The sequence below is a fragment of the Cardiocondyla obscurior genome, linkage group LG09 (assembly GCF_019399895.1).
Source record: "Cardiocondyla obscurior isolate alpha-2009 linkage group LG09, Cobs3.1, whole genome shotgun sequence".
Classification (NCBI taxonomy): Eukaryota; Metazoa; Arthropoda; class Insecta; order Hymenoptera; family Formicidae; genus Cardiocondyla; species Cardiocondyla obscurior.
The window spans coordinates 7,244,453-7,266,738 of NC_091872.1; the positions used below are offsets into that span (position 1 = coordinate 7,244,453).

Consider the following 22,286-nt stretch of genomic DNA (forward strand, 5'->3'; position numbering starts at 1 on the left):
TTTCATGTGTGATAGCCTTAAACCAATCAGAACTTATTGGTGAGAAAGTGTTTTTCGCGCGGGATAACCACTCAGTTTTATCAGCTTATCCGAATGGCGTGTGTCGACGTGAATTCGACGCGCGTTTCATGAGAGATTCAACAACGACGTGGTTTACGTGCTGTAGGCACAGATTTTCTTTTTGGACGCACTAGAACGTCGAGCACGACGCGATGATGCACAGACGCGGAGGTAAGCGGATCCGCATGGACGATCCGGTGCCACCGGAGTACGAGACGCCGATGACCCCGATGACGCCGATGAACGACAACTCCGCCGGCGATGCCAACGATTATAACGCGTACACCCCGTACAACCAGGCGGCTCAAACTCCGCAACACAATCCTACGTAATACGACTATTATTATTATATTACATCAAACTCAGATAATTCTCACTTGCCATGTCATTTTTTAGTTATCATTTATTTACCTTAAAACTTTGATGATTTTCACTTGCAATATTATTTTATCTTCCTTCAATGTTTATTAAACAACAAAGGTAGAATGGCATTTCTTGCTTAATAAATAAATGTTGAAAAAAATTAGAATTTTTTTTTTATATGTATTATTGAATATACAATTGTGACATATTACTGTATACATATGATACAGTCCAGAGCATTATTCCTCGGAGAGTCATAGTTCACCAGGCACTCATCAGCAATACCAGGAACAGTCAGGAAACTTTGACAATCAGACGCAATTTGAGGCACCTGCTACACCAGCAGCATCTAACATGAGAATTACAAGGAACACACGTGCCAGAATGCGTGGTATGTTGTGAATATTTTTATCATTTGTAGAGATTTTGTCAGTATTGTGGTAGTGTAATGTATAGAAATTGTAACAATATAGCAAGTGTTATAATTCTTGTTTCTTTTCAAGGAGGTATAGTACAACAGCCCAAGTACAAAGAGATTGATACAGACTATGTTCCAGTGCCTAGTAACAGAGGCAAAGGTGGTGGTGGACGGGGGCGTAATAAAAAGGCTCACCATTCACACAGCTTGGAAGATGAAGCTAGTCTTTATTATGTTATTAGAAATAATCGGTCCTCACTTACTGTAAGCTGATTTTATATGAAGGGTGTTCTATTTAACAATTACAGTTAGCAATATTAATTTAATATTTCCTAATTAACAAAGAATAAAATAATTTTAAGAACACTGAGTGCTAAATGAAGTATACATGATACATGTGTAACAAAGTTATGTATCATAATCTTTGTAAATATTATTTTATAGACTATTGTTGACGATTGGATAGAAAAGTACAAAAGCAACAGAGAAAATGCATTGCTCATGTTAATGCAATTTTTTATCAATGCGAGCGGATGTAAAGGACGCATCACTTCCGAGATGCAGTTAACCATGGAGCATGTAGCAATTATTCGTAAGATGACGGAAGAATTTGACGAGGTATGTTTTTCAATTATAATATCTGACTGTATTTTAGTACTTATGTAATCGCATTTGTAGGAAAGTGGCGAGTATCCCTTGATAATGACGGGGCAACAGTGGAAAAAGTTCCGTGCTAATTTTTGTGAATTCGTACAAATCCTCGTCCGGCAATGTCAATATTCGATTATTTACGATCAATTTTTAATGGATAACGTCATATCTTTATTAACCGGATTGTCGGATTCACAAGTGAGAGCGTTTAGACATACTGCAACGCTTGCTGGTAAATTTCAATAAATTGAACGAGTTTTATTATAAGCCAAGCATTAATTCAATTTTATTTTTAGCTATGAAACTGATGACAGCTTTGGTAGATGTTGCTTTAACTGTATCTATAAATTTGGATAACACGCAACGACAGTATGAAGCTGAGAGACAGAAAGCTCGGGAAAAAAGAGCGGCAGACAGATTGGAATCCTTAATGGCTAAACGAAAAGAATTGGAGGAAAACATGGACGAAATCAAGAATATGCTCACGTATATGTTCAAATCTGTTTTTGTACACAGGTACAGGGATACTTTGCCAGAAATACGCGCAATTTGTATGGCAGAAATTGGAGTTTGGATGAAGAAATTTCACCAAAATTTTTTGGATGATTCTTATTTAAAATATATTGGTATGGAACATTCTTATTAGTCACATATATATAAAATATAAATCTGGCGTTTAGTGAATCTTTCCATTTAATACGACTTACAGGTTGGACTTTGCACGATAAAGTTGGAGAAGTTAGACTCAAGTGCTTACAGGCGTTGCAACCGTTGTACGCTTCAGAAGAACTGAAAACTAAACTAGAGTTATTCACAAGCAAGTTTAAAGATAGAATCGTTGCGATGACGTTGGACAAAGAATACGATGTGGCGGTACAGGCTGTGAAATTGGTTATTTCCATTTTAAAACACCACAGGGAAATTCTTACTGATAAGGATTGCGAACATGTTTACGAACTTGTTTATTCCTCACATCGTGCGGTTGCGCAGGCGGCCGGTGAATTTTTAAACGAACGTTTGTTCCGTCTGGATGACGGAGTCATGGCAAATGTCAAGACCAGACGCGGCAAGAAGCGATTGCCAAACACCCCACTTATACGTGATCTCGTTCTGTTTTTTATCGAATCCGAGCTGCACGAACATGGGGCTTACTTAGTTGACTCTTTAATTGAAACTAATCAAATGATGAAGGATTGGGAGTGTATGACTGATCTGTTATTGGAAGAAGCCGGTCCGGACGAAGAAGCGTTGGACAATCAAAAAGAAACGTCTCTTATCGAATTAATGGTGTGCTGCATAAAACAAGCCGCGACGGGCGAAGCTCCAGTCGGTCGTGGACCCACTCGAAAAATTCTATCGGTAAAAGAACTGAAGCAGGTTCATGACGACAAGCAGAAATTAACGGAACATTTCATTCAAACGTTACCGCTTCTGCTTGATAAGTACAGAGCGGATCCCGAAAAATTGGCGAATTTATTAGCAATCCCACAATACTTTGACTTGGATATTTACACAAAATCTAGACAAGAAGTGAATTTAGATTCGCTTTTAAGTAAAATCCACACGATCGTGGAAAAAATGCACGATACCGAAGTTTTAGATACAGCGGCTAAAACTTTAGAACATATGTGCGTGGAGGGTCATGCTATCTTTACCAGGTATTTATATTATTTTTTTACGTTATAGTATACAGGGTGAATTTTGGTGGGTGATGGCTCAACGTTTTACCGTACGAGACGAGTTACCGATTGTACTGTACTGTACTGTTATGTATTGTTACGTCTCGTATAATAAAATGTTAATTAAAATGCACTCTGTATATACTTTCATGTTATGTACTTATTCAAACTTTGATTATATTTTAATTAATTTTTTAAGATGTGATGTTGCTCGTTCAACTTTAATCGATTCCATTGTAAATAAATACAAGGAAGCAATTGACGAATACAGAAATTTGATTGAGGGTGATGAAGTTCCAGATGAAGACGAAACTTTTAACGTTGTCCAATCTCTTAAAAAAGTTTCTATATTTTATGCCTGTCATAATATGAATCCTTGGGGGATTTGGGACTCGTTATACAAAGATATCGAAGACGCAAAAGATCGTTCAAAGTATTTACAATGCTTACATAAAATTATTTTCTATTTGATCGCGGACACCTTGTGTATATAAATTTAAATTAATTTATGCGTAGATCCTTACCAGAAAAGGCAGTTAAATATTGTATAAGCGCGTGCTATTTCGCTATTTTGTGGGGCGAAAATCATTTAATGGAGGCCGTAGATTCTGGCATTCGTGGCGAAGACGAATGTCGACAATTGATGGAACGATTACATGCATTTATGGGTTCAATGCGTCATTTTGTTAGTGGCGATAGCAGCGGCGTGGTAATTGTTTTTATATTTTATATATATATATATATAATTAGCAAGGTAAAGCTACGTTTTGTAAATGATATTTATCTCGATATCTAACAGCCAACGCCGCCAATTTTGAGAGAAGTCGCGTACAACACGATATGCGATCTGCTGGTTGTATTTTGCAATCAGTTGGCTACACACACAAATCCCTTGATGCATCAACTAGTGTACGAGCCAGACCAAGCAATGCAAAACATGCTCAATAGATTTATCCAGGAATACGTTTTCTTTGAGGAGGAAGATGGTAAATAATTTATTACTCGTTACTTATTGTAGGGAGTTTGTGTTCTGGTTTTCATTTCTAAACGGCAAAATAATATTTTTATATATATATAAATTTTTCTACGTGTGCACATTTATGAATTTATTTTGCAGAAGAGCACGATGAACACTCCAAAATCGAAGAGTTACACAAACGCAGAAACTTCTTAGCTGGTTATTGCAAGTTAATCGTATATAATATGATACCTACGAAAGCTGCAGCGGATGTGTTTAAACATTACGTCAAATATTACAATGATTATGGTGATATAATTAAAACTACATTAGGCAAAGCCAGAGATATTAACAAAACACATTGCGCATTAACGATGCAGCAAAGCTTAAATATTTTATATAACGAGATAATAACTGAAAAAGGAAAAGTCAACCGAAATAGTGAAGAATTTACCGCAATAAGGGTGTGTAACTGTAGATACATTGTTTGATAGTATAATGAATTAAAACATGCTAGTAAAATATAACTTTATGTAGGAACTCGCGAAACGATTTGCTTTATCTTTTGGTCTGGATGCTGTGAAAAATCGTGAGGCAATCACGGCCTTACATCGCGCAGGAGTTTTATTCGTTATTACACCTCCAGACGGGGTCGAACAGGATCCCACATGTCCACCGCCGAATTTGCCGTTTCTCGAAATATTGTCCGAATTTACGAATAAACTTCTTAAGCAAGATAAACGTGTGGTGTAAGTCTCGCGTGTTTAATTTACTTTTTTTTTTTTTTAATTATTATTATTTTATTTGTTAGTACATCATATTTCGTTGTAGGCTCAACTTTTTGGACAGACGGTTGCAAGCTGGAATGCCGTCTTCACGAGGGGAAGACTGGCAGCCTTTACTTTTGTATAGGAACAGTTTGTTGCATGGTGAAACGGATCAGGTTCCAGTTACAAGTAAACGAGCTTATACAAGACGCAAGAAAGATCATTTAGCAGGTAAAAATTTCAATCGACCTTAGCTATTAAAAAAAAAATGCATCGACTTAATATACAGAATAAATATTTGCTTTTCAAAGTTAATGAAACTCGACTGAAAATTGATGAATGTACATGTAGAATTAAATCTGAGATCAGGACTGAAACATTCATATAATTATAATTTGAAAAATAATAAGAATTAAATTTTGAGTTTGTCTTTTTTTTTTTTTTTTTTTTTTAATTATTATCTAAACAATAAAATTTGTTTTTGCAGAAGAAGAAGATGCTGATGAACCTGATGAAGGTTCTGATCACGAACTTGCAGGGTGAGTTGGATGTACCCGCATAGAGTCTAATATAATTGTTTTTGTCAAATTAGTATGATCTTATAATTGCAAGTAAGTGTTATGTGTAACTGTTCGATAACACAAAGAAAAGTCAGCAATAATTGGTTTACTAGCGTTCGATTATCGATCCAATGAAACGCAATAAAAAAAAATGCTTGTTTTTACCAGCTTTTGCAATGAGTACTGTACCATAAACAGTATATTTATTATTTGTAAACTGGAAGCGTAGTTACCTTTTATACACGTATTAACGTGTACTTCTTTTATTACTGCTATAATATTATCTTAATGTTGCTTGCATAGTGTAGATATGTAGAAATTGGTAGTTTCATTACTAATATATATTATTTTATTATTTTTTTTTATTAATGCTTTATTAATATTATGTACGATATAGGATTTTCGGTTTTTTAATGGTTTTTTGAGCGTAAAAGTGTGTGTATGAGTGCGTGCGTGCAAGTGTGAGTGAGTGAGTGAGTGAGTGAGTGAGTGAGAGAAAGAGTGAGTGAGTGAGTGAGAAGGTAAAGAATAAGTAAGTATTAGTAGTGAGAAAATAAGGGAAGTGGATTAAGAAGATAGCCGATTAAAAAATATAATTATTATGATTCTTACTATTTTCAAATTAAAATATTATTGAACGTGTGCGACTGTGAAAGGCAAAGAAACGAGAGAAAGAGAGTGTGATTGAATCGTATAAATTTTTTAAAATAAAAAGTAATGGCGATCTTTCTTCTTGCAGTATAACTGCATGCTTGTGCTTCATGTACAAACATCTATTATAACTATCTATTTTAGACTGCTGTATTTTAAATATAAAGATATTTTTATACACATATACTTATGTTTGCATGAGTAGTAACTTTAACCACTTTTTAATCTCCATAAAATAATAAGCGACCTAATCGTTAAGAATAAAAAAAAAATATTTTTAGATAAATATGAAGTATGTATTAATATATAAAGTACGTGTAAGGGACAAAAATTGTACAAGACATATATTCTCGATGTACTTCAATATTACTTTGTGCCTAATTCAGGAACAAATAACTTCTGAACTAGAATAAGAAACTATTAAGAAATAAATATTATTGCCGTATCATATTTTTGAGATAATCGAAAAAGATAGTGCATAGAGAACGATGTGTGTATTTTATCGAGATTAAAATCAAGTAAACATATAAAAAGGAAACTTTGTATTCTATTTATATATTGATAATACAAATTAGTGTGATAGATATATAAATAAATACTGCTACGAATGAGACCTTTTACTCCCAGCGCTCCTGAATCCTGCTTGATCAAAATTAAAAATCAAAGAGCTACTGGAAACATATATTTTATCAATTATTAATATAAAGAAAATAAAATAATTATTTATATCTATGGTTCATATTTCTTAAAATTAACGAATGCCTATTTCCTTTTCATGACACGCCGTTCTCTATACCCGTCACTTCATAAACATGTTATCATTCATCTACATCATCTCTTGATATTACTTTGACTTTAACATTTCACATGTTAGAAATGTGATTACATTAATATATAATTACATTAATAATACCAATTTAAAAATTTCTAAGCAGACGTGTAATTACAAAGTTATGTATACAAAGTGTTGATGTGTAAATTAAAATATTTCGTAGTTATATTTTTGTCCCTTTATCTCGAGTAATCAGAATAATTGCATATCCACTTGAAAATGGGCGTTTTTATTTCAGCAAACAGAAGAAGAAGCGTGGTCCGCGAAAGAATCAGTGAGTAATTTATTTTTTTCTCTTAAAATTTTATCCAATTAAATACAATCTGAAAACATAATAAAGATTATAAATTAGACATAATTGTGGCTTTACAAATTGTATGTGTACTTTTCCGGTAAACGTTAACGTAACTGTTTTATTGTTTCAGATTACCAGCTTTTAAAGTGGTCATAACTCGTACACCTAGAACAAACACGTTCTACGAAAGTAACGACGCTATGCAATCGCCGTCAGCAGTAATAGAAGACACCTCAACGAGTCCTTCGCAAGACATTGATAATAAACTTAAATCTTTACAATTACAGTCGAGATCGTAAGTAACTTAATTAAACGTTAGTTATTTTAAACTTTACAATAATCGAAATGCAATTTTGTAACAGACGGCGAAGTCAAGAGCACGTAGAACACAGGGAATTGCGAAGAACATCTAGAAACTCTGGGAGATATGTCGAAGGGCAATATATGGTAAGTTTTAATTATGTAATGTGAATAATGTAATGCTAATAAATTTTCTTTCCATAAAGCTGTATTTATATATTATGCATTTATTCAAATTAATTGCAGGAATCTGATTCCGAGTGAAAGATATCACAACTGCTCTTTTGTATCCTAAAATTTCAACGATCGGATTGATTGTGGTACATATTCAAAGTAGCACGCGATTTAAAAATAAAAGAGAAACATACTTACTTTCTCTTGAATATATAATATAGCTTTTAAAAAGAGTATCGATACGTTTTGATAAATAAATGTTTATGTTACAAAGCAGAGTTGCTTGTCGAAGAAAGATTAAATTTTTCTGTGGAAAGTTTATTTTATTACACATCGTATCGTATAAAACGCTATACATATATGCATTTTCAATTTTACATTAAAAATTAAATTTATATTATGGATATCCTTTTTTTGTTTGTCTACAAATTATTTAATAATTCTTTAAGTAAACCAGTTAATGACACTTTATTAAAATAGTATTGGTAGATATTATTTATAGGCACATGATATACTGAATCATAATTTTTAATTATAGTTTGCTTAATTTTTTTTTTTTTTTTTTTTTTTTTTTTTGTACATTTTGTGATAATGCTTTGCATACTAGAATGTTTCATACAAAGTTATAAAATGTTAATTATTTATGACATTTTATTTACATTATTACACATCATGGCAAAGTTACAATAATAATTCCCAAATCAGTGCAAACCTACGTCTGGTATAATATAAAAAATAGCGTTAGAGTAAAATTATTATAAATTCTTATTTTATATTCATAGCTTGTTAACATACCAATGTATTGTTATTTTTTATATACATGGATATATGGTAGTATTTATTCACGAATTTGATTGTAAACGAGGTTTGCGAAAAAGATTGCTAAGTCTGCGATTTTTTGGTGTGCTAGTTGTGTTCTGTAAAAAAAAAAAAAAATATATATTTCACATATTATTGTACTGTTTAATACTTAAATACACACATACTTTTTTTAAATACTTACTTCATCTTGCCGTTTTAATGAAAATATATTCTTCAGTGAAATAGGAGTAGTCGTTGTCTTTTTGTCTACATTTCGCTCTTTTAATACACGTGAGCTTGGGCTTCGTAATTCATTACCCTAACACAAATTATTAAATTTTTTAGTGACAAATTTATAATAATGTATTGTAGTTTTATAGCATATAAATCAAAATTTTGTATTTTTTTTTTTTTTTTTTAAACAAATTTTTAGTAAATTGTTTTTCAGCCAAATACACATAATATTGCCAAATGACCTATACGAGAATATGAAATACCTGCAACGATAATCTTCCTCCGTTTTTACTTGGTGTTGGAGGACCAGGCTTTTTATATGATATCTAATGATGAATATTGAAATTATTACAAATATAAGAAAGTATCATTGCCACAAATGTAAGGAATTACATAAAACATACATAAAACTTAAGTAAGCGAGGATTACAAAGATTAACAATTTACCTGAGATTTATCCTTTTTTCTAGTTTTTTGTTCTGGAAGAAGACTTTGGCTTAGACTGTCATTAAAGTTTTCTTCCACTGAAGAACCTGTCTAAAAAGAAATACATAAATCTTTATTCTTTTATACACGAGCATAAATACACGAGACATATGAATAACGTAATTAAAGAAATATTTGTATACGTAATCTGTTTTCTGAACAGTTGTGTATTAAATTATTTACTTTAATTTCTTCTTCGGTCAAAGTTGATGGAAAGAATTGCATTTCTGCCGCATAAGATGACTTCATATGTGGTTTACAAAGAGAATTTCTCATTTGCAAAACAGACAAACGATTGGTGTCCACATTTGATACAAAATTGCCTTTTTTCACGTCGGCTAAAATACAGAATTGATTAAAGTAAAAAGAAAAGACGCTAATTAAAAAACAAAAATTTAATTTTTCCATTAACGTTAATATCTGTGACACGTTTTATATATATATATATTACCTAAGTAAACATTATCAAAAACCTCTTCCTCGTCCTCAGTTTTGAATGCATTACCCATCACTTGAATGCTTCTAATACTGTGTCTTCTTTCGAATTTTTCTTCGGTTACAAGCGTCGTTACTTTATGCGTCTGTTTTTTATGTGCTGTATTTTCAGGTAACAGTTCCTGCTTTTCCATTCTGTAATAGATTAATTAAATTAAATTAATAAGAAATCCTCTTTATATTACAAAAATAAAACACGCAATTTATTCGTACGTGCAAGCTTTACGCGAAATTGTAGCTATTCGTTGATCATCTTGAATGTCTTTAATTTTTATCTCCAATTCTTTTACGCGCTGTAATGTATCTTGCTTATCTTGTTGCTCAATCAGAAGTTTTTCTCCTACGGTCCAAAGTTGCGAGCTTAACTCGCTTACGTGTGCTTTATATTTGTTAAGTTCCTCTCTCTGTTTCTGGCACATCATATCCATCTGATTCTGAAGTCTTTCTTGTAAGATATTTTCTTGATCTTTACCCAACTTCATCATTTGTTCATTATAAACGGTTTTCTGAAACAAACGTAACGTAACGTAACATAAAATAATATTATATTCGCAAAATATAAATTTGGAAATTTTAAAATAAATAATTTTTTTTTGTTTACCATTTTCTGCTTTATATCTTCTAATTTTTGTTCGTACGAGCCGTGAATTTCCTTCAACTGATCCTCAAGTTTTTGTTTTATTATCTCGCTCGATTTTTTATCTTCATGTAGTTGTTGGTTTTGCTTTTTCAACAGTTCTAATTCTTCTTTCATTAATTGTACTTGAGCTTTTTCAGACATGGCCAAGTTGGCGTCCACCGGCGCGGCCTCTGTCAATTTGAGTCTTTTAATTTCCGCTCTAAGATCATCGATATTTTTCTCTAATTTCACATGCCTCAAGCGCATATTATCCATCTTGATCTTTAGCTCTTTCTTTTCCTTCGTTAGTTGATTAATTTGATTTTGTAATTTCTTTTCCACTTCCACTTGACTATTGATTTTTCCAGATTGTAAATTCTCGTCATAAAACGTGGCTAAAGCGGCGAAAGATTCAATTTCTTCTTCAGATTTCGTAAAATTAGTTTGCAGCGTTTTATACTTTTCCAACTCTCTGTTGATTATCATTTTTTCATTAAGAAATTGATCTTCTTCCTCACTTGCGAGGACATCTAAGCATTCCTTCTCGTGTATCGAACACAGATAAGTGTCGTGTAACTTTTGTTCTGTCCACAAGAAATTCTCCCATAAAATATCACATATAGATTTGATGTGTTCTGAATAACCAATTTGGCACTTCAACAATATATTTTCCAGACTTGTCTTCTTAATTTGCAATTGTTTAAATTCGTCGCAAACAAATTCTTCGGCGTAAAAGATATTTTCAAACTTGGTCAGTATTTCATTCCATTTTTTCTTAGACGATGTGAAAGTGGCATCTAAATCATTTTGAGTAACGAAAACTTTCTGCAAGGAATCCTTGAAGGATTCCTTACTTTTTATGAGGCTCTTAAGGTAATTATTTCGTTTCTGCGCTATCACTTCCAATTCCTGTACTTTAATTTTCAAATTACAAACTTCTTCCTTGTCTTTTACGCCGTTCTCTAGAAGAAGCATTTTTTGTCTCAGCAAAGTTTCATTCAATTCACCATTTGTGCAAGCTAAGTGCGAAATAATTTTTTGAGATTTATATAACTCGTCAATTGTTATTCTAATAATATTCAAAATATTTGCATTAGAATCCGCATTAATGTACTTGTATTTATTCTCTATATTAATAGACTGTGATGTATCATGATGTAAATTAAAATTCGAACACGTTTCCATGATCGTAGAGTTCAAATTTTTCGTTGGATGTTCCAATTCTTGGCACAGTTTTACAATTTCTGCCTGACTCGCGTCCATATACTTGCAGTATTCCTTACTAGTTTCGAGTTCCGTGCCCATTGTCTCAAGCACGCCTTGCAATTCTGTTATAGTCTTGTTTTGGTCATTACGTTGATTTTCCAAACTTAAAAATTGTGCCTGACATTCGTGTAGGGATGACTTTACGTCCTCAAGTTCCTTACTCATTGTCTCCTTAGAGGTTTCAAACTCTTCTTGAAGTTTCTCTATATACAAACATTTTTCCTTGAGAGCTGCTTCTTGAGTCGTCAGAACGGCGTCTTGAGTAGATCTTATTTCTTGGAGATTAATAATTATCTCCTTCATCTTCTTTTCGGTCGAGTTTGCTTCGTTCGTTAGCTTATCTATTTTAGTTTGCAATGTTAACATCGCCTCTTCTTTCGCCTTTATTTCCTTGTCTTTCGTTTCGAGCGTTTCCTTGTGAGAACGCATTAAATCGCTCTTCTCGTTCTTCAATTCTTGCACATTGCATTTGGATTCATTTAATTCATCAAAGAGGCTTTTTTTCTTTTCTTCCAAGACAGCTATCTTGCTCTTGTTTTCTAATAAGTTTTGTTGTAACGTAGTATTTATCGCTTGAATTTCTAATAGTTCTTCTTTATTACAATTGAAACTTTGTTCCAATTTCACTTTTTCCCGCTGTACTTCGTGATAATTGTGATACAATGTGTGATATTCATATTGCAACTTTTCAAATGTTAACTTGAGATTTTGTTGATAATCACCGAAACTTTGCTGAGTTTCTTCTTTTATTAGTTTCAAATTTTTATTAATGTTTTGTAAATTTTTTAATTGCGTTGTAACAGAATTCAATAATAATTCTCGACTTATTAAACTGTTTGTTAAATCGTGTACATTTTGTTCTAAAATGAGTTTCTCATCTCTAACTACTTTCAGAACTTCGATTTCCTGTAAATATGTATGTATAGTTTCTTTCTGTTTATTTAATAATATGTCCTTTTGCTTCTTCTCGTCCTCGATAATAGATAATTCTAAAACAGCCTGTTTATTTCGTTCTTCTAAAGTTTTAATGATTACCTGCTGCTCAACGAAATTTGTATTGATCGTATCTATTTTCGCGTTTAAATTCTTAATATCAATTTCATATGAGACGCGCATCACATCACAACTCTTCAATATTCTTTCAATATATTTTATGAGCTCTTCAAGCGTTAAATTATTTAAACTATCGAGTTTACTTATATGAACTTGTATGAATGTATTATCACAATGTAAAATATCTCTCAAACTGTTGGCGCAACTTTCATAGGAAGATTTGTACGAATCTCTCTCATCGGTAAGCTCGTGAATGCTCGTAAGATATTTTGTTGCTTGCGATTTACTTTCCGCCAAAGCGGTATTTAAATTTGAAGAATTGTCTTTTTCATTTTTAAGCGATTTATTCAACTTCTTCATCTCTGACTTTAAGTCATTCAGTTCCGTGTTCAATGTAGTTTTTAACTCAACTACTTGAGATAATTCTTTCTCTTTGGACGAAAGTAAGCTTTTCAAATTTTCACGTTGAGTAACGAGAGAGACCTTTTCCTCTTGTAAATTTTCGATGGCTGTGTTTGATATATCTAACTCTATTTGCGCATCATTTAACTGCGCCTGCACTCGATCTAAGGTCTTTACTTTTTCCTGCAAATCTCTGTTTAATTCCATTGCACTTTTGTAATCCTTCGTGAGAAGATCCAATCTCCCTTTTAAAGAATCAACTTGAGCTTGCAGTACGGCAGATTCTTCCTTTGCTTCTTGGAGCTGAATTTCAATCACGGAACTTAGAGCTTCGCTCGAGTTCAACGATTTAGAGGCGGCACAGACTACATCTTCAACTTCAAAGCTTTGTTCTGGATTAATATTTTTATTCAGTTCCTTAATAATCGCACGTAGTTCTTCATTGTACATTCTAAGCTCTATTAATTCTCTGTCCTTCAGTTCAATTTTGTTTGATAAAGATTCTAAGGAACGTTCACTCGTTGCATAATTTTCCTTGTAATGTTTGGACGTTCGACGCGTACAATCCAGCTCCTTCAACACTTGATCTTTTTCTGTTTCCAACTTATTAATTTCATCTTGCTGTTTGCTCAGTTGATTTTCTAGATCCATAATATATCTCTTGTAGTAATCTACCTGTGAGTCGCTCTCTTTTGTACGAGACGATTGAGGAGTTTTTGGTTTCATCCATTCCTCTCGCAGTTCCTTCATTTCCGACGACTTTTCGTCAAGCTTTTTCTGCAACTTCTTTATTTTATTGTGCTGCCTTATTATGTCGTCTCTCAAATCTGCATTGGTGAAACGTTCCACTGCCAATCTACTTTTTAGATCTCTCAACTCTCGAATGCGATCGGTCATAATTTTCATGCTACGTGTAGAACGGGTCATGGGAGACTTGGAGAAGTCCTCAAGGGGTGGTGTTCTGAGATTATTTGTGGTTACTGCTATATCCTCCACTTCCATAATGACTTCTTTCATAGTTTCCTTGGTGATATCTTTGCCAATGGGCAGGATACTCTCGAGAAATGCCTTAACTCTGACTTGTGTCTCATTTTTCATGTTATCACACATGTTGTATTGCAGAGATTGGTGGATTGCAGAAAGCGTTCGACATAAATGCAAAAGTAGTAAAGTTGAGATGTATATATGCTCTGTTTCATCATTCTTGTTGACTTTAAAACTAGAATATTCTTCTGCAAATAAATGTTAAATTAGTTTAATTAATTAATTAATATTTATACTTTCACTTATATGCAAACTAGTTTTATATTTATATTAGTTTTATATTTATCTACTACAAAACGAATTAACTGTAATCTTTTTAATTTGACATTTTTATATTGGCTCTAATAATACAAAACAAAAAAGCAAAAGTTAAAATTAAACTAAATTTGCATCAAAGGTTATTAATATTAGAAAACTAAATATAATGAATATAAAAATATCCATACCTTCTATAAATTTGATAATATCCTCTTGATCAAATTTTTCAAGTTTTTTCCATTTTCTGTAACAAGACAATTTAAAGTGATGACAAACTAAATTGATTAATGCTACAACACAAGAATATATACTCACATTAACTTGAGAAAATTGATATAAAACATTCCATCTTGTAATTCTATTACACTTTCCACTGGTTTTTCCTGTATTTCCAAGCAATTAATCTAAAAAAAAATTTAATGAAATATGTCGATAACCCACTAGACAAACGTTTGCCATTACACAAATGTATTTCGATGCTCGTAATTCTAGCATGAAAAAAAACTGATGTTTACAAATTAAAAAAGAACAGAAGGAGAAAGGAAAAAAAATACAAAGATAAATGTATGTATACGTACAAAACACCATACGTGAGAACAACTTATTACTCTCATCAAACGTTTATACGTAAAGCTATCACTCACCCATTCGACAATTATTTTTTTCCACACGTCCATCATTGCCAGCTATATGTGAAATAAGCTACAGAAAATATAAAACGCACGACATCGTCCATGTAACCCTTTGTGTTTCGTCAGTCACAAAGCACAAGAAAACGTTTGACTTTTCGAACAACGGATGCTTCGCAGTTTAGCCAACCAAAGCGAGGTTATTATTGCCAAATCGTACAACTAGAGACCCTGTAATGTTGGATGCGCCCCAACCACAGACTTCTATAGAAGTCTGTGGTCGGAACAGCCGATAATTATTAACTGACTTCAGTATGCTCGAAAATTTGGTTATAATGAGGAGTAATTAATTAATTTTTTGAATACAAATGTACGAGGCATCGCTCGCACTTTTCCGCGACGGTATAATATTTACGGCAAACGAGATCGACGCGCTCAACGTAGCATGCATCTTTATTCGGCAAGTCATTCGAAGTCCCTCCTCGTTTAATTGGCCTACATAACCGTTTCGACAATTATGAATTTCCAAACACTTTTTCAAGATTTCAATCCAAGGTAATTATCGAGCCGCTCGACACGATGCTCATTATATTTGCAGATTGGCACGTTATTTAAATGTGTGGTCAGAAACGCAGAGTTTATTTTAAATTTTCAGTAAATTTTTGGTGCACACATGCCTGACGATATTCACGTCTCTGTTTGCTCTTCGACTGGATGGCTTTATCGAATGGAGTTATTGGTCAGTATTCAGTCCGATATGGTTTTGGAAAGGCATGGTAATCTTGGGAGCAATAGTTGGAAGCTATGTCTGGTGGAGGCACCCCCATGCAAGATTAGAAGGGGATGCCTATGTACATTATAAAGCAATGCTAATTACCTTGGCACTACATCTAATTCTATTAATGTTCGAGTTGTTAGTATGCGATAAATTAGAATCTGAGAGACACCTCTGGATACTGGTATTCATACCCTTGATTTTTATCTCAATAGTATCAATTGCGGTAAGCAGTTACTGTTTCCAAATTTTATCAGTGATTATATTGAATATTTTCATCTTCTAATATTTATTATGATTTAGGTTTGCATCTGGGCTGTAAAACATGATCGGTCATTTGAACTTGAGCTGTTTTGTGCAGTGAATGTATTGCAGTTTATCTTTTTGGCTCTGAGATTGGATGGTTTTATAACATGGAGCTGGGAAGTTGTGTTTGTGCCATTGTGGGCACTTCTTTGCTTATCCTTAGTGGCTGTTTTATATGCAATAGTATTTGCTGCCGTTTTACTAAGAACACCTCAGATCAATGCTCGTCAGAGGCGAACTTCCTTACATTCGGCAGTAGCATATACATTTCTTGTTGTTCCCATTTTAGTATTTCAGGTATGATTAGTGCATTGTTATATATATTTGTTTATTAATTTAATTTTGTAATCTTATTTAATATATCAATATTAAAATATTAATATATTAATTATTTTGTTTTAGGTACTGCTAGCAAATAAATTAGATGGTGATATTCAAATAAATTATATAACAGTGGCAATGCCACTTCTCTTATCACACGTGACTCTTATTTTTATGTCCTTTGGTGCAAAAGGTGGAAATAGATGTAAGAAATACTTATATAAATTATTTAGCGATAAGATCGTGTGTGTGAATATTATTTTCTGTTTCTCATCACATATGTACACATATATCTGATAGAGAAATCTGTTTTGTTGTTAATTTTATTTAGCATGTAAGAACGACACAATTTTTGTCTAGGGTGGTTTGGTATCAGAAAAGACTTTTGTCACTTCCTGCTAGGTTTATGTCCATTGCTCCAAGAATACGGTAATATTTCGTATCAACCAAGAGACGAGCGAGATCAACCACCATCCGAGCCAATGATTACAGAAAAGAGTGAAAAGCTTATTAAGAAAATCGACCTAATGAAACCTGTTGTGCCTATAATTTCGATAGATATGCCTGATTGATTGGCTTAAAACAGGTCGCAAAGCAATATTTGAAAAATATATTAATATGCATTAAAATATAATTAATAATATTTAACGTTTCTTAACTTAATGTTTTGCAGGGTTAGCTCGGATATTTTTAAATTGTTATTTTTAACGCAACTGACTTACACAAAGGCCCAAATGTCTACTATAAAATAGTCAGGTATCTTTAAATATTACATATTAAATACAGACGATTACATACACTTATAATTACTTATATTAATTTTTTTTTTTATTCTAGGCCTTAATAAGCAAAGAGATCGAATTACACAGATATATGTCGGCTGGGATACAAGACTGAGCACCTCGCATCTCTAGAATAACATTGTCAGGACGCGTCAAAAATGACGAAATGAGCAATTGGAAATTTAACAAGTGATATTGCTGTTAATGTTGCTGGACACCGTAATGTTAACTACCTAATCATTTATTATATTATAATGTAGAAATAATGCATATACAGACTGTTATATATTATAATATTACATATAATGGATATTGAATTATATGAGTTTATCATACGCGATATTGGTAAACAAGTGCTCTAGTAACGTTACATTATTTTATATATATATTATCTCTAAAAAATATATTATAATCTAATAAAGTTTCTATTTTTTGGTATCAACAGCAACGATCAATTAATTTCAGCAATACTATTAATTTAACATACAGAATAATATTGCACGGGAAATAAATCGAGATTATTTCAGATATTTAGTACCATTTAACAGGTTTACTGCAAATATTATAAACAAAAGTGAATACATTGAATTTTTTGTTTGATATTACAACATCTTTGTAAGTTATTATGTAATTTGTGAAAAATAGAAAAGTACATCGTAAATATTTTATTTTGTCATGTATTTTGTTATAGCTAAAAATTTGATTAAAACCTGTTTTTCACTTCCCAGGACATTACCACAATGGTACATACTCTGGTACCCACGTTCGACCAAGAAGCGAAGATAAGTTTGTCGACACTTTAGCAATATCGAAGTCCTCATCTTCTATCAGCGATGTTTCCGAAACACACAGTACCTGCAGACGATGTGCGCACAAGGCAACAAATTTTGCTAATCCAGAACAACTAAAAAATCAAGTTATTACTTCTTATACTTTTGTTTTGGATAAATAACGTTTTTTAATATATATATAATCGCAGAAATATCTATTAATAACAAAATTTTAAGAGATATTTTGATAAATTTTATAAAATAATGTAAAACTAAATTTAACTTTTTTAATATTTAATAGAAAAATATGTGTAATATATGTATTTACATACGTGATTTCGCAGTTGCCTAAACCAACGGCACTAAGCTGTGAGCAGGTCTTGGCTACAGAAATTAGAAATTGATCGATCGGACTAGATCCATAGGCGGCGATAACTAATTCTATCAATCGTGGACATTGGTTGCTTATCTGTGACATTATCAACTCCGACGTTGCATCGCCAAGATACAAATGTGTTACGGGAATGTGCGACGTGAAGAGTAATTTTTGATCATCCTCGTTGGTCATGTAAGAAAGTCTAACGAAAAATAGTAGTAGATTTACGATTTGTTTCAACTCGTTCAGGTATTATAATAATATAATAATACTTAGTAAAAATTATTAGTTTATTTTTGCTTACAGTGCGAAATTTATATCTGGCAAACGATTTGAAAATGCAGCCCACGCTTTATCACTAATACACGGAACAGGCTTCGTTTCCGGATTTGCCTCTATCCTTAAAGTTTCCAAATGGATGTGCTTTATCGAACATAACGCAAAGAGTAGCTCATCGCTCAACAAAGCATACGATAACGATAATTCGCGAAGCCAACGACAATAATTAGTCAAAGCAAGAATGCCTAAAATATCAAGAAAATTTTTAACGCATGTTTGTTCAATTTAGGACACCGCAAACTTAACTTTTATATTTTGTCGATGATCACCATGGGATATTCAAATTACCTTCAGGCAGTAGTCGTGGAAATCCCTTAACTCGCATAAGATGTAATGCTCTGGGATCATTTTCGTCATTATCGCAATAATGATTTTTCTTACGTTCAACATTTTTAGTCTTGGAAATCGTTACCACAGATTTAAAATGCTCATCATCAATTTTGAGCTTTGCTGTGCTCGTCACCGCAAACATTTGCAAAAGTTGATTAAGACGTTTACTTCAATTTAACTCTTAATCTTTTTATTCACAAATCACTTTTATTTCATTATTTAATATTATTTTAACTGAGAAAAAAAAAGAAAAAAAATAATTAATCTTTTTAATGAAAAATCTCACTGAACAAGGCGTAAATTAATTATTGTTGGTGTGTACTCTTCTGCGAGGTCCTAAGTTGCGATACTAATACACTTTCGTTTAAGAAAAGACGTTAATACGTTCTATTTTACAGTATTCGAACATTTTATCGGCAAGCTCTGGACACCACCGCAAAAATATTCACACGATGATAATAATGAGAAAATTGAAAACATGTACCACGAATCATCTCCGTAAAACGGTTTAACTCGACTCACCGAGATGAGTGTTAGGAAAAAGCGAAAGGAGTTTGCGGAAGTGGGGACTAGGGCATACACGCGAGGAACGTTAAGTAAAAGTAAAGTCGCGGAGAAAAGGGTCAAGGACTTCGAGATTACTGACTTGCGTATGTTATTCGCACTGCTCACGTGTTTCACATAAAAAGGTAAAATCTTATACATGAGACTATCATGAATAAAATGTCCATATTATAATTTAAGATAGAAACTCATCAAGTTCATTATGTTTTCCATTTTGACCTTTTCAAATAATTATTTCAATAAATGAACAATTTCTTAAGTAGTAATAGTACTTCTTTCAACTATCAAATTGATGACCGTTTACTTAGTTATTCAACTTGCACGTGACGTTCCTTTCACTAACAATACGTCATTCACGTGCTAATAATCTCACGTGTACGGATTATTCGTATCCCTTCACATCTTTCTGACGTTCATAAAGGCCGTAATATCCTAGTTAATTATAACGATATATAATTAACTTTGTATTATTTTGTTTGATAAAGTTATGAACTTAATTATAAAATTTAAACGTATTTATTTTTATATAAATTTATTTTCTATACTACATGCTTTTGTCTTCTCTTTTTCTTTTTTTATTTATTTTAAAATTAAAATCAAGATTTTGTTTTGTTTTCATCTTCGAATCCTGTTACAGGCCATTTTTTCAAGTGACTTTTCAGGACAAAAGGAAAGACGGACAATACTTTGAAACAATTACCCATTTTATCCTCGTCGGTTATCATACGATACCCGGATTCAATTTGTTCTTTTTGAGTATTAGTAGCATTTTGTAAAATTATTTTTAAACGTAGATCAATTCCAAGGCTTTTCAAAAATTTTCTTTGTGTAACTGGACCAAATACGATTAATCTGTCATCTTTTTCTGCAATCTCTTTCAATAGCAAGAAATCAACATCTGCAGTTAGATCTGCAGTTCCAGGATTTAACAAGGGATCATGTAATTTATGTTGGCAGAACGCGCGAAATGTATCAGTCTTTTCTCTTTCATGTCCATAATCAATTATTAGCGCAAATCCTCCATGTTCCCATAAAAGTTGAGACATATGGTCCATTATTACAGAACTTTGTGGACTTATTTCTACATGATCTCTTTTCTCGTCCGGCTAAAAATATCGTTTCTTTAACTCATTATTTAAAATTAAAATGCTATAAGCCAATGTAAATAAATGCTTACAGATATGTATACTTTACAAGCTGCTGTTGGTGCTTGAGAAAGTACATATCGAAATTTTTCTTCTTTTGATTCCTGCACTATATCTATTAAGACTTCTCTCCAACCTTTTTCAGTTTTCTAAAATCAAGCATTGCAAGTTGAGTAAAAATTTCTTGTGCATCATATATATCAATATCAATACTTTAATTAAATTAAATTAATTTAATTAAATATATTTCAATTAAATAAAAATACTTTAATTAATTTAAAAAAAGAATTTTTCAAAATTAAATACCTGGAACTTATGTATTGGAAGAGCATCAAAAAACTCCTGTGCAACAAATATACTGAACTTTCTAGGAACGTCGTTAATAGAATGATACCAATATATTTTTACTCCTTCTTTTGTGACACCCTCTTTATAATGTGTAATAGAATTCTTTTGCTCTTTATTGATTCTTGGCTCAACATCTCTACTCTCTGTGCACAGTTTCTCTGCTTGAATTGCAGACAAAATAGGACTAACTTCTACCAAGTAAACTGATATTTTCTTTGAAAGATTCAGTCTTTTCAACACCTAAAATAAGCAATGTTTTATAATTTTGACACATGTGTTTAATCTACAAACAACAATGTATTAAAAATATAATAACCCGTAAAATATCACTGATCAAGGTACCTCTTCCTGGACCTAATTCAACAAGCTGAATAGAATCCCTGCTGATTTTCCTCCATTCACTGATTATCCAAATTGCTATCATCTATCAATGATGATTAATAATAAAAACCACTTTTAGGCAATCAAAGTTTTCATTTGTTTCAAATAATTATGAAAAAAAAAAAGATAAAATATATGGGAAAGTTACATACTTCTCCAAAAAGTTGACTGATTTCTGGAGAAGTTGTGAAATCACCCCTTTGCCCGAAAACATCTCTAGTTGTATAATAACCTGCAGTAGGATGAATTAAGATCTCCTTCATGTATTCGGCGAGCGTTATAGGACCGCATGCCAATATTTTTGCATATAATTGACGATACAGATCATTTTTCTTTTCTAAGCTACCCGACGAGTGTAATCTCATCTGCAATAAACGACGGCAAGCCTGTGCTAATCGAGACAGCCTAATTACGTTCAACGCCATTTCAATCGAATCGTGTGACACAAATTAGTTTGTAAAATGTGTTTGTAAAATTTATTGCGACCTGTTCCGCCATCATACAGACTTTCACACAACTACATTGGCGAGTTTTATGACTATCGTCATTAGATGGCGGTCTGGGTTGACTATCTTCCATTGGTGCTTCGTCGATGGTAGACGTGCCGCGCACCGCTTCTTACGATTCGAGTGATTCTTGTGCGCGAAATAATCGAGAATATATATAATCTTCGGCGGTATCCAGTGAAACTTCTACAGGACACAGTTGCGAGGGTTGCGAGTTAATATTGTCGCCTAATAAAGCGCTGGTCAAGAATCTGCGTCGCGTGCGATCGCCGGTCGATACAATTTCAACGACAACGATCGACCCTAGGCTCATCCGAATTTGATTCACTCTGGCGCACCGAGAAACGA

The 22,286-nt window shown here is 32.6% G+C and overlaps 5 protein-coding genes across 10 annotated transcripts; 2 read left to right on the top strand and 3 right to left on the bottom strand.

Moving 5' to 3' along the window:
- The first annotated feature begins 58 nt into the window (after positions 1-58).
- On the top strand, positions 59-8,757 carry Sa1 (stromal antigen). Its single transcript, XM_070661657.1, has 18 exons — positions 59-388; positions 654-814; positions 927-1,105; positions 1,286-1,459; positions 1,520-1,724; positions 1,789-2,118; positions 2,202-3,150; positions 3,371-3,604; positions 3,688-3,880; positions 3,971-4,157; positions 4,289-4,593; positions 4,667-4,878; positions 4,961-5,127; positions 5,384-5,435; positions 7,178-7,213; positions 7,365-7,529; positions 7,597-7,681; positions 7,781-8,757. Exons 1-18 carry the CDS (start codon positions 213-215, stop codon positions 7,796-7,798), a joined length of 3,828 nt encoding a protein of 1,275 aa, XP_070517758.1. The 5' UTR covers positions 59-212; the 3' UTR covers positions 7,799-8,757.
- Positions 8,485-15,150, bottom strand: Mud (mushroom body defect). Its single transcript, XM_070661656.1, has 11 exons — positions 15,011-15,150; positions 14,682-14,770; positions 14,555-14,610; positions 10,326-14,296; positions 9,938-10,230; positions 9,681-9,859; positions 9,413-9,567; positions 9,191-9,280; positions 9,007-9,069; positions 8,712-8,828; positions 8,485-8,625 (listed from the first exon to the last, which is right to left on the bottom strand). Exons 1-11 carry the CDS (start codon positions 15,044-15,046, stop codon positions 8,551-8,553), a joined length of 5,124 nt encoding a protein of 1,707 aa, XP_070517757.1. The 5' UTR covers positions 15,047-15,150; the 3' UTR covers positions 8,485-8,550.
- A 120-nt stretch (positions 15,151-15,270) lies between these two features.
- LOC139105519 (transmembrane protein 185B) lies at positions 15,271-19,820 on the top strand. 6 transcript variants are annotated; one of them, XM_070661680.1, is made up of 8 exons: positions 15,271-15,550; positions 15,651-15,996; positions 16,074-16,373; positions 16,479-16,602; positions 16,758-16,983; positions 17,071-17,153; positions 17,235-18,517; positions 18,632-19,820. In XM_070661680.1, the coding sequence occupies exons 1-5, from the start codon at positions 15,513-15,515 to the stop codon at positions 16,967-16,969; spliced, it is 1,020 nt and encodes a 339-aa protein (XP_070517781.1). In that variant the 5' UTR covers positions 15,271-15,512; the 3' UTR covers positions 16,970-16,983; positions 17,071-17,153; positions 17,235-18,517; positions 18,632-19,820. The 6 variants fall into 6 exon arrangements, with proteins under 6 accessions (XP_070517781.1, XP_070517778.1, XP_070517780.1 ...); XM_070661677.1 differs by having other exon boundaries at positions 17,235-18,095; positions 18,294-19,820; XM_070661679.1 differs by having other exon boundaries at positions 17,235-18,045; positions 18,294-19,820.
- On the bottom strand, positions 17,912-19,136 carry LOC139105520 (F-box/LRR-repeat protein 3). The gene is made up of 4 exons (XM_070661683.1): positions 18,953-19,136; positions 18,630-18,849; positions 18,282-18,527; positions 17,912-18,083 (listed from the first exon to the last, which is right to left on the bottom strand). The coding sequence occupies exons 1-4, from the start codon at positions 19,134-19,136 to the stop codon at positions 17,912-17,914; spliced, it is 822 nt and encodes a 273-aa protein (XP_070517784.1).
- Positions 19,821-20,097: 277 nt separating the features above from the next.
- LOC139105516 (protein arginine methyltransferase NDUFAF7 homolog, mitochondrial) lies at positions 20,098-22,212 on the bottom strand. The gene is made up of 5 exons (XM_070661670.1): positions 21,585-22,212; positions 21,368-21,475; positions 21,010-21,291; positions 20,736-20,852; positions 20,098-20,664 (listed from the first exon to the last, which is right to left on the bottom strand). The coding sequence occupies exons 1-5, from the start codon at positions 21,855-21,857 to the stop codon at positions 20,155-20,157; spliced, it is 1,290 nt and encodes a 429-aa protein (XP_070517771.1). The 5' UTR covers positions 21,858-22,212; the 3' UTR covers positions 20,098-20,154.
- Between the last annotated feature and the right edge of the window lie 74 nt (positions 22,213-22,286).

Excerpts from the sequence above, each read along its gene's own strand:
- Sa1 (XM_070661657.1), top strand. The coding sequence starts at position 213 with ATGATGCACAGACGCGGAGGTAAGCGGATCCGCATGGACGATCCGGTG. Across the intron at positions 1,106-1,285 it reads ATAATCGGTCCTCACTTACT|ACTATTGTTGACGATTGGAT; the intron begins GTAAGCTGATTT and ends ATTATTTTATAG. Across the intron at positions 7,530-7,596 it reads TTACAATTACAGTCGAGATC|ACGGCGAAGTCAAGAGCACG; the intron begins GTAAGTAACTTA and ends ATTTTGTAACAG.
- LOC139105519 (XM_070661676.1), top strand. The coding sequence starts at position 15,513 with ATGAATTTCCAAACACTTTTTCAAGATTTCAATCCAAG. Across the intron at positions 15,551-15,650 it reads TTTCAAGATTTCAATCCAAG|TAAATTTTTGGTGCACACAT; the intron begins GTAATTATCGAG and ends TTAAATTTTCAG. Across the intron at positions 16,603-16,757 it reads TGCAAAAGGTGGAAATAGAT|GGTGGTTTGGTATCAGAAAA; the intron begins GTAAGAAATACT and ends ATTTTTGTCTAG.
- Mud (XM_070661656.1), bottom strand. The coding sequence starts at position 15,046 with ATGATGGACGTGTGGAAAAAAATAATTGTCGAATGG. Across the intron at positions 14,297-14,554 it reads TATTATCAAATTTATAGAAG|AAGAATATTCTAGTTTTAAA; the intron begins GTATGGATATTT and ends ATTTATTTGCAG. Across the intron at positions 9,860-9,937 it reads ATTTCGCGTAAAGCTTGCAC|AATGGAAAAGCAGGAACTGT; the intron begins GTACGAATAAAT and ends AATCTATTACAG.
- LOC139105520 (XM_070661683.1), bottom strand. The coding sequence starts at position 19,136 with ATGTTTGCGGTGACGAGCACAGCAAAGCTCAAAATTGATGATGAGCAT. Across the intron at positions 18,850-18,952 it reads TCCACGACTACTGCCTGAAG|GCATTCTTGCTTTGACTAAT; the intron begins GTAATTTGAATA and ends TTGATATTTTAG. Across the intron at positions 18,084-18,281 it reads TTAGGCAACTGCGAAATCAC|TTGTTCTGGATTAGCAAAAT; the intron begins GTATGTAAATAC and ends TTGATTTTTTAG.
- LOC139105516 (XM_070661670.1), bottom strand. The coding sequence starts at position 21,857 with ATGGCGTTGAACGTAATTAGGCTGTCTCGATTAGCACAGGCTTGCCGT. Across the intron at positions 21,292-21,367 it reads TGATCAGTGATATTTTACGG|GTGTTGAAAAGACTGAATCT; the intron begins GTTATTATATTT and ends TGCTTATTTTAG. Across the intron at positions 20,853-21,009 it reads TTCCAATACATAAGTTCCAG|AAAACTGAAAAAGGTTGGAG; the intron begins GTATTTAATTTT and ends GCTTGATTTTAG.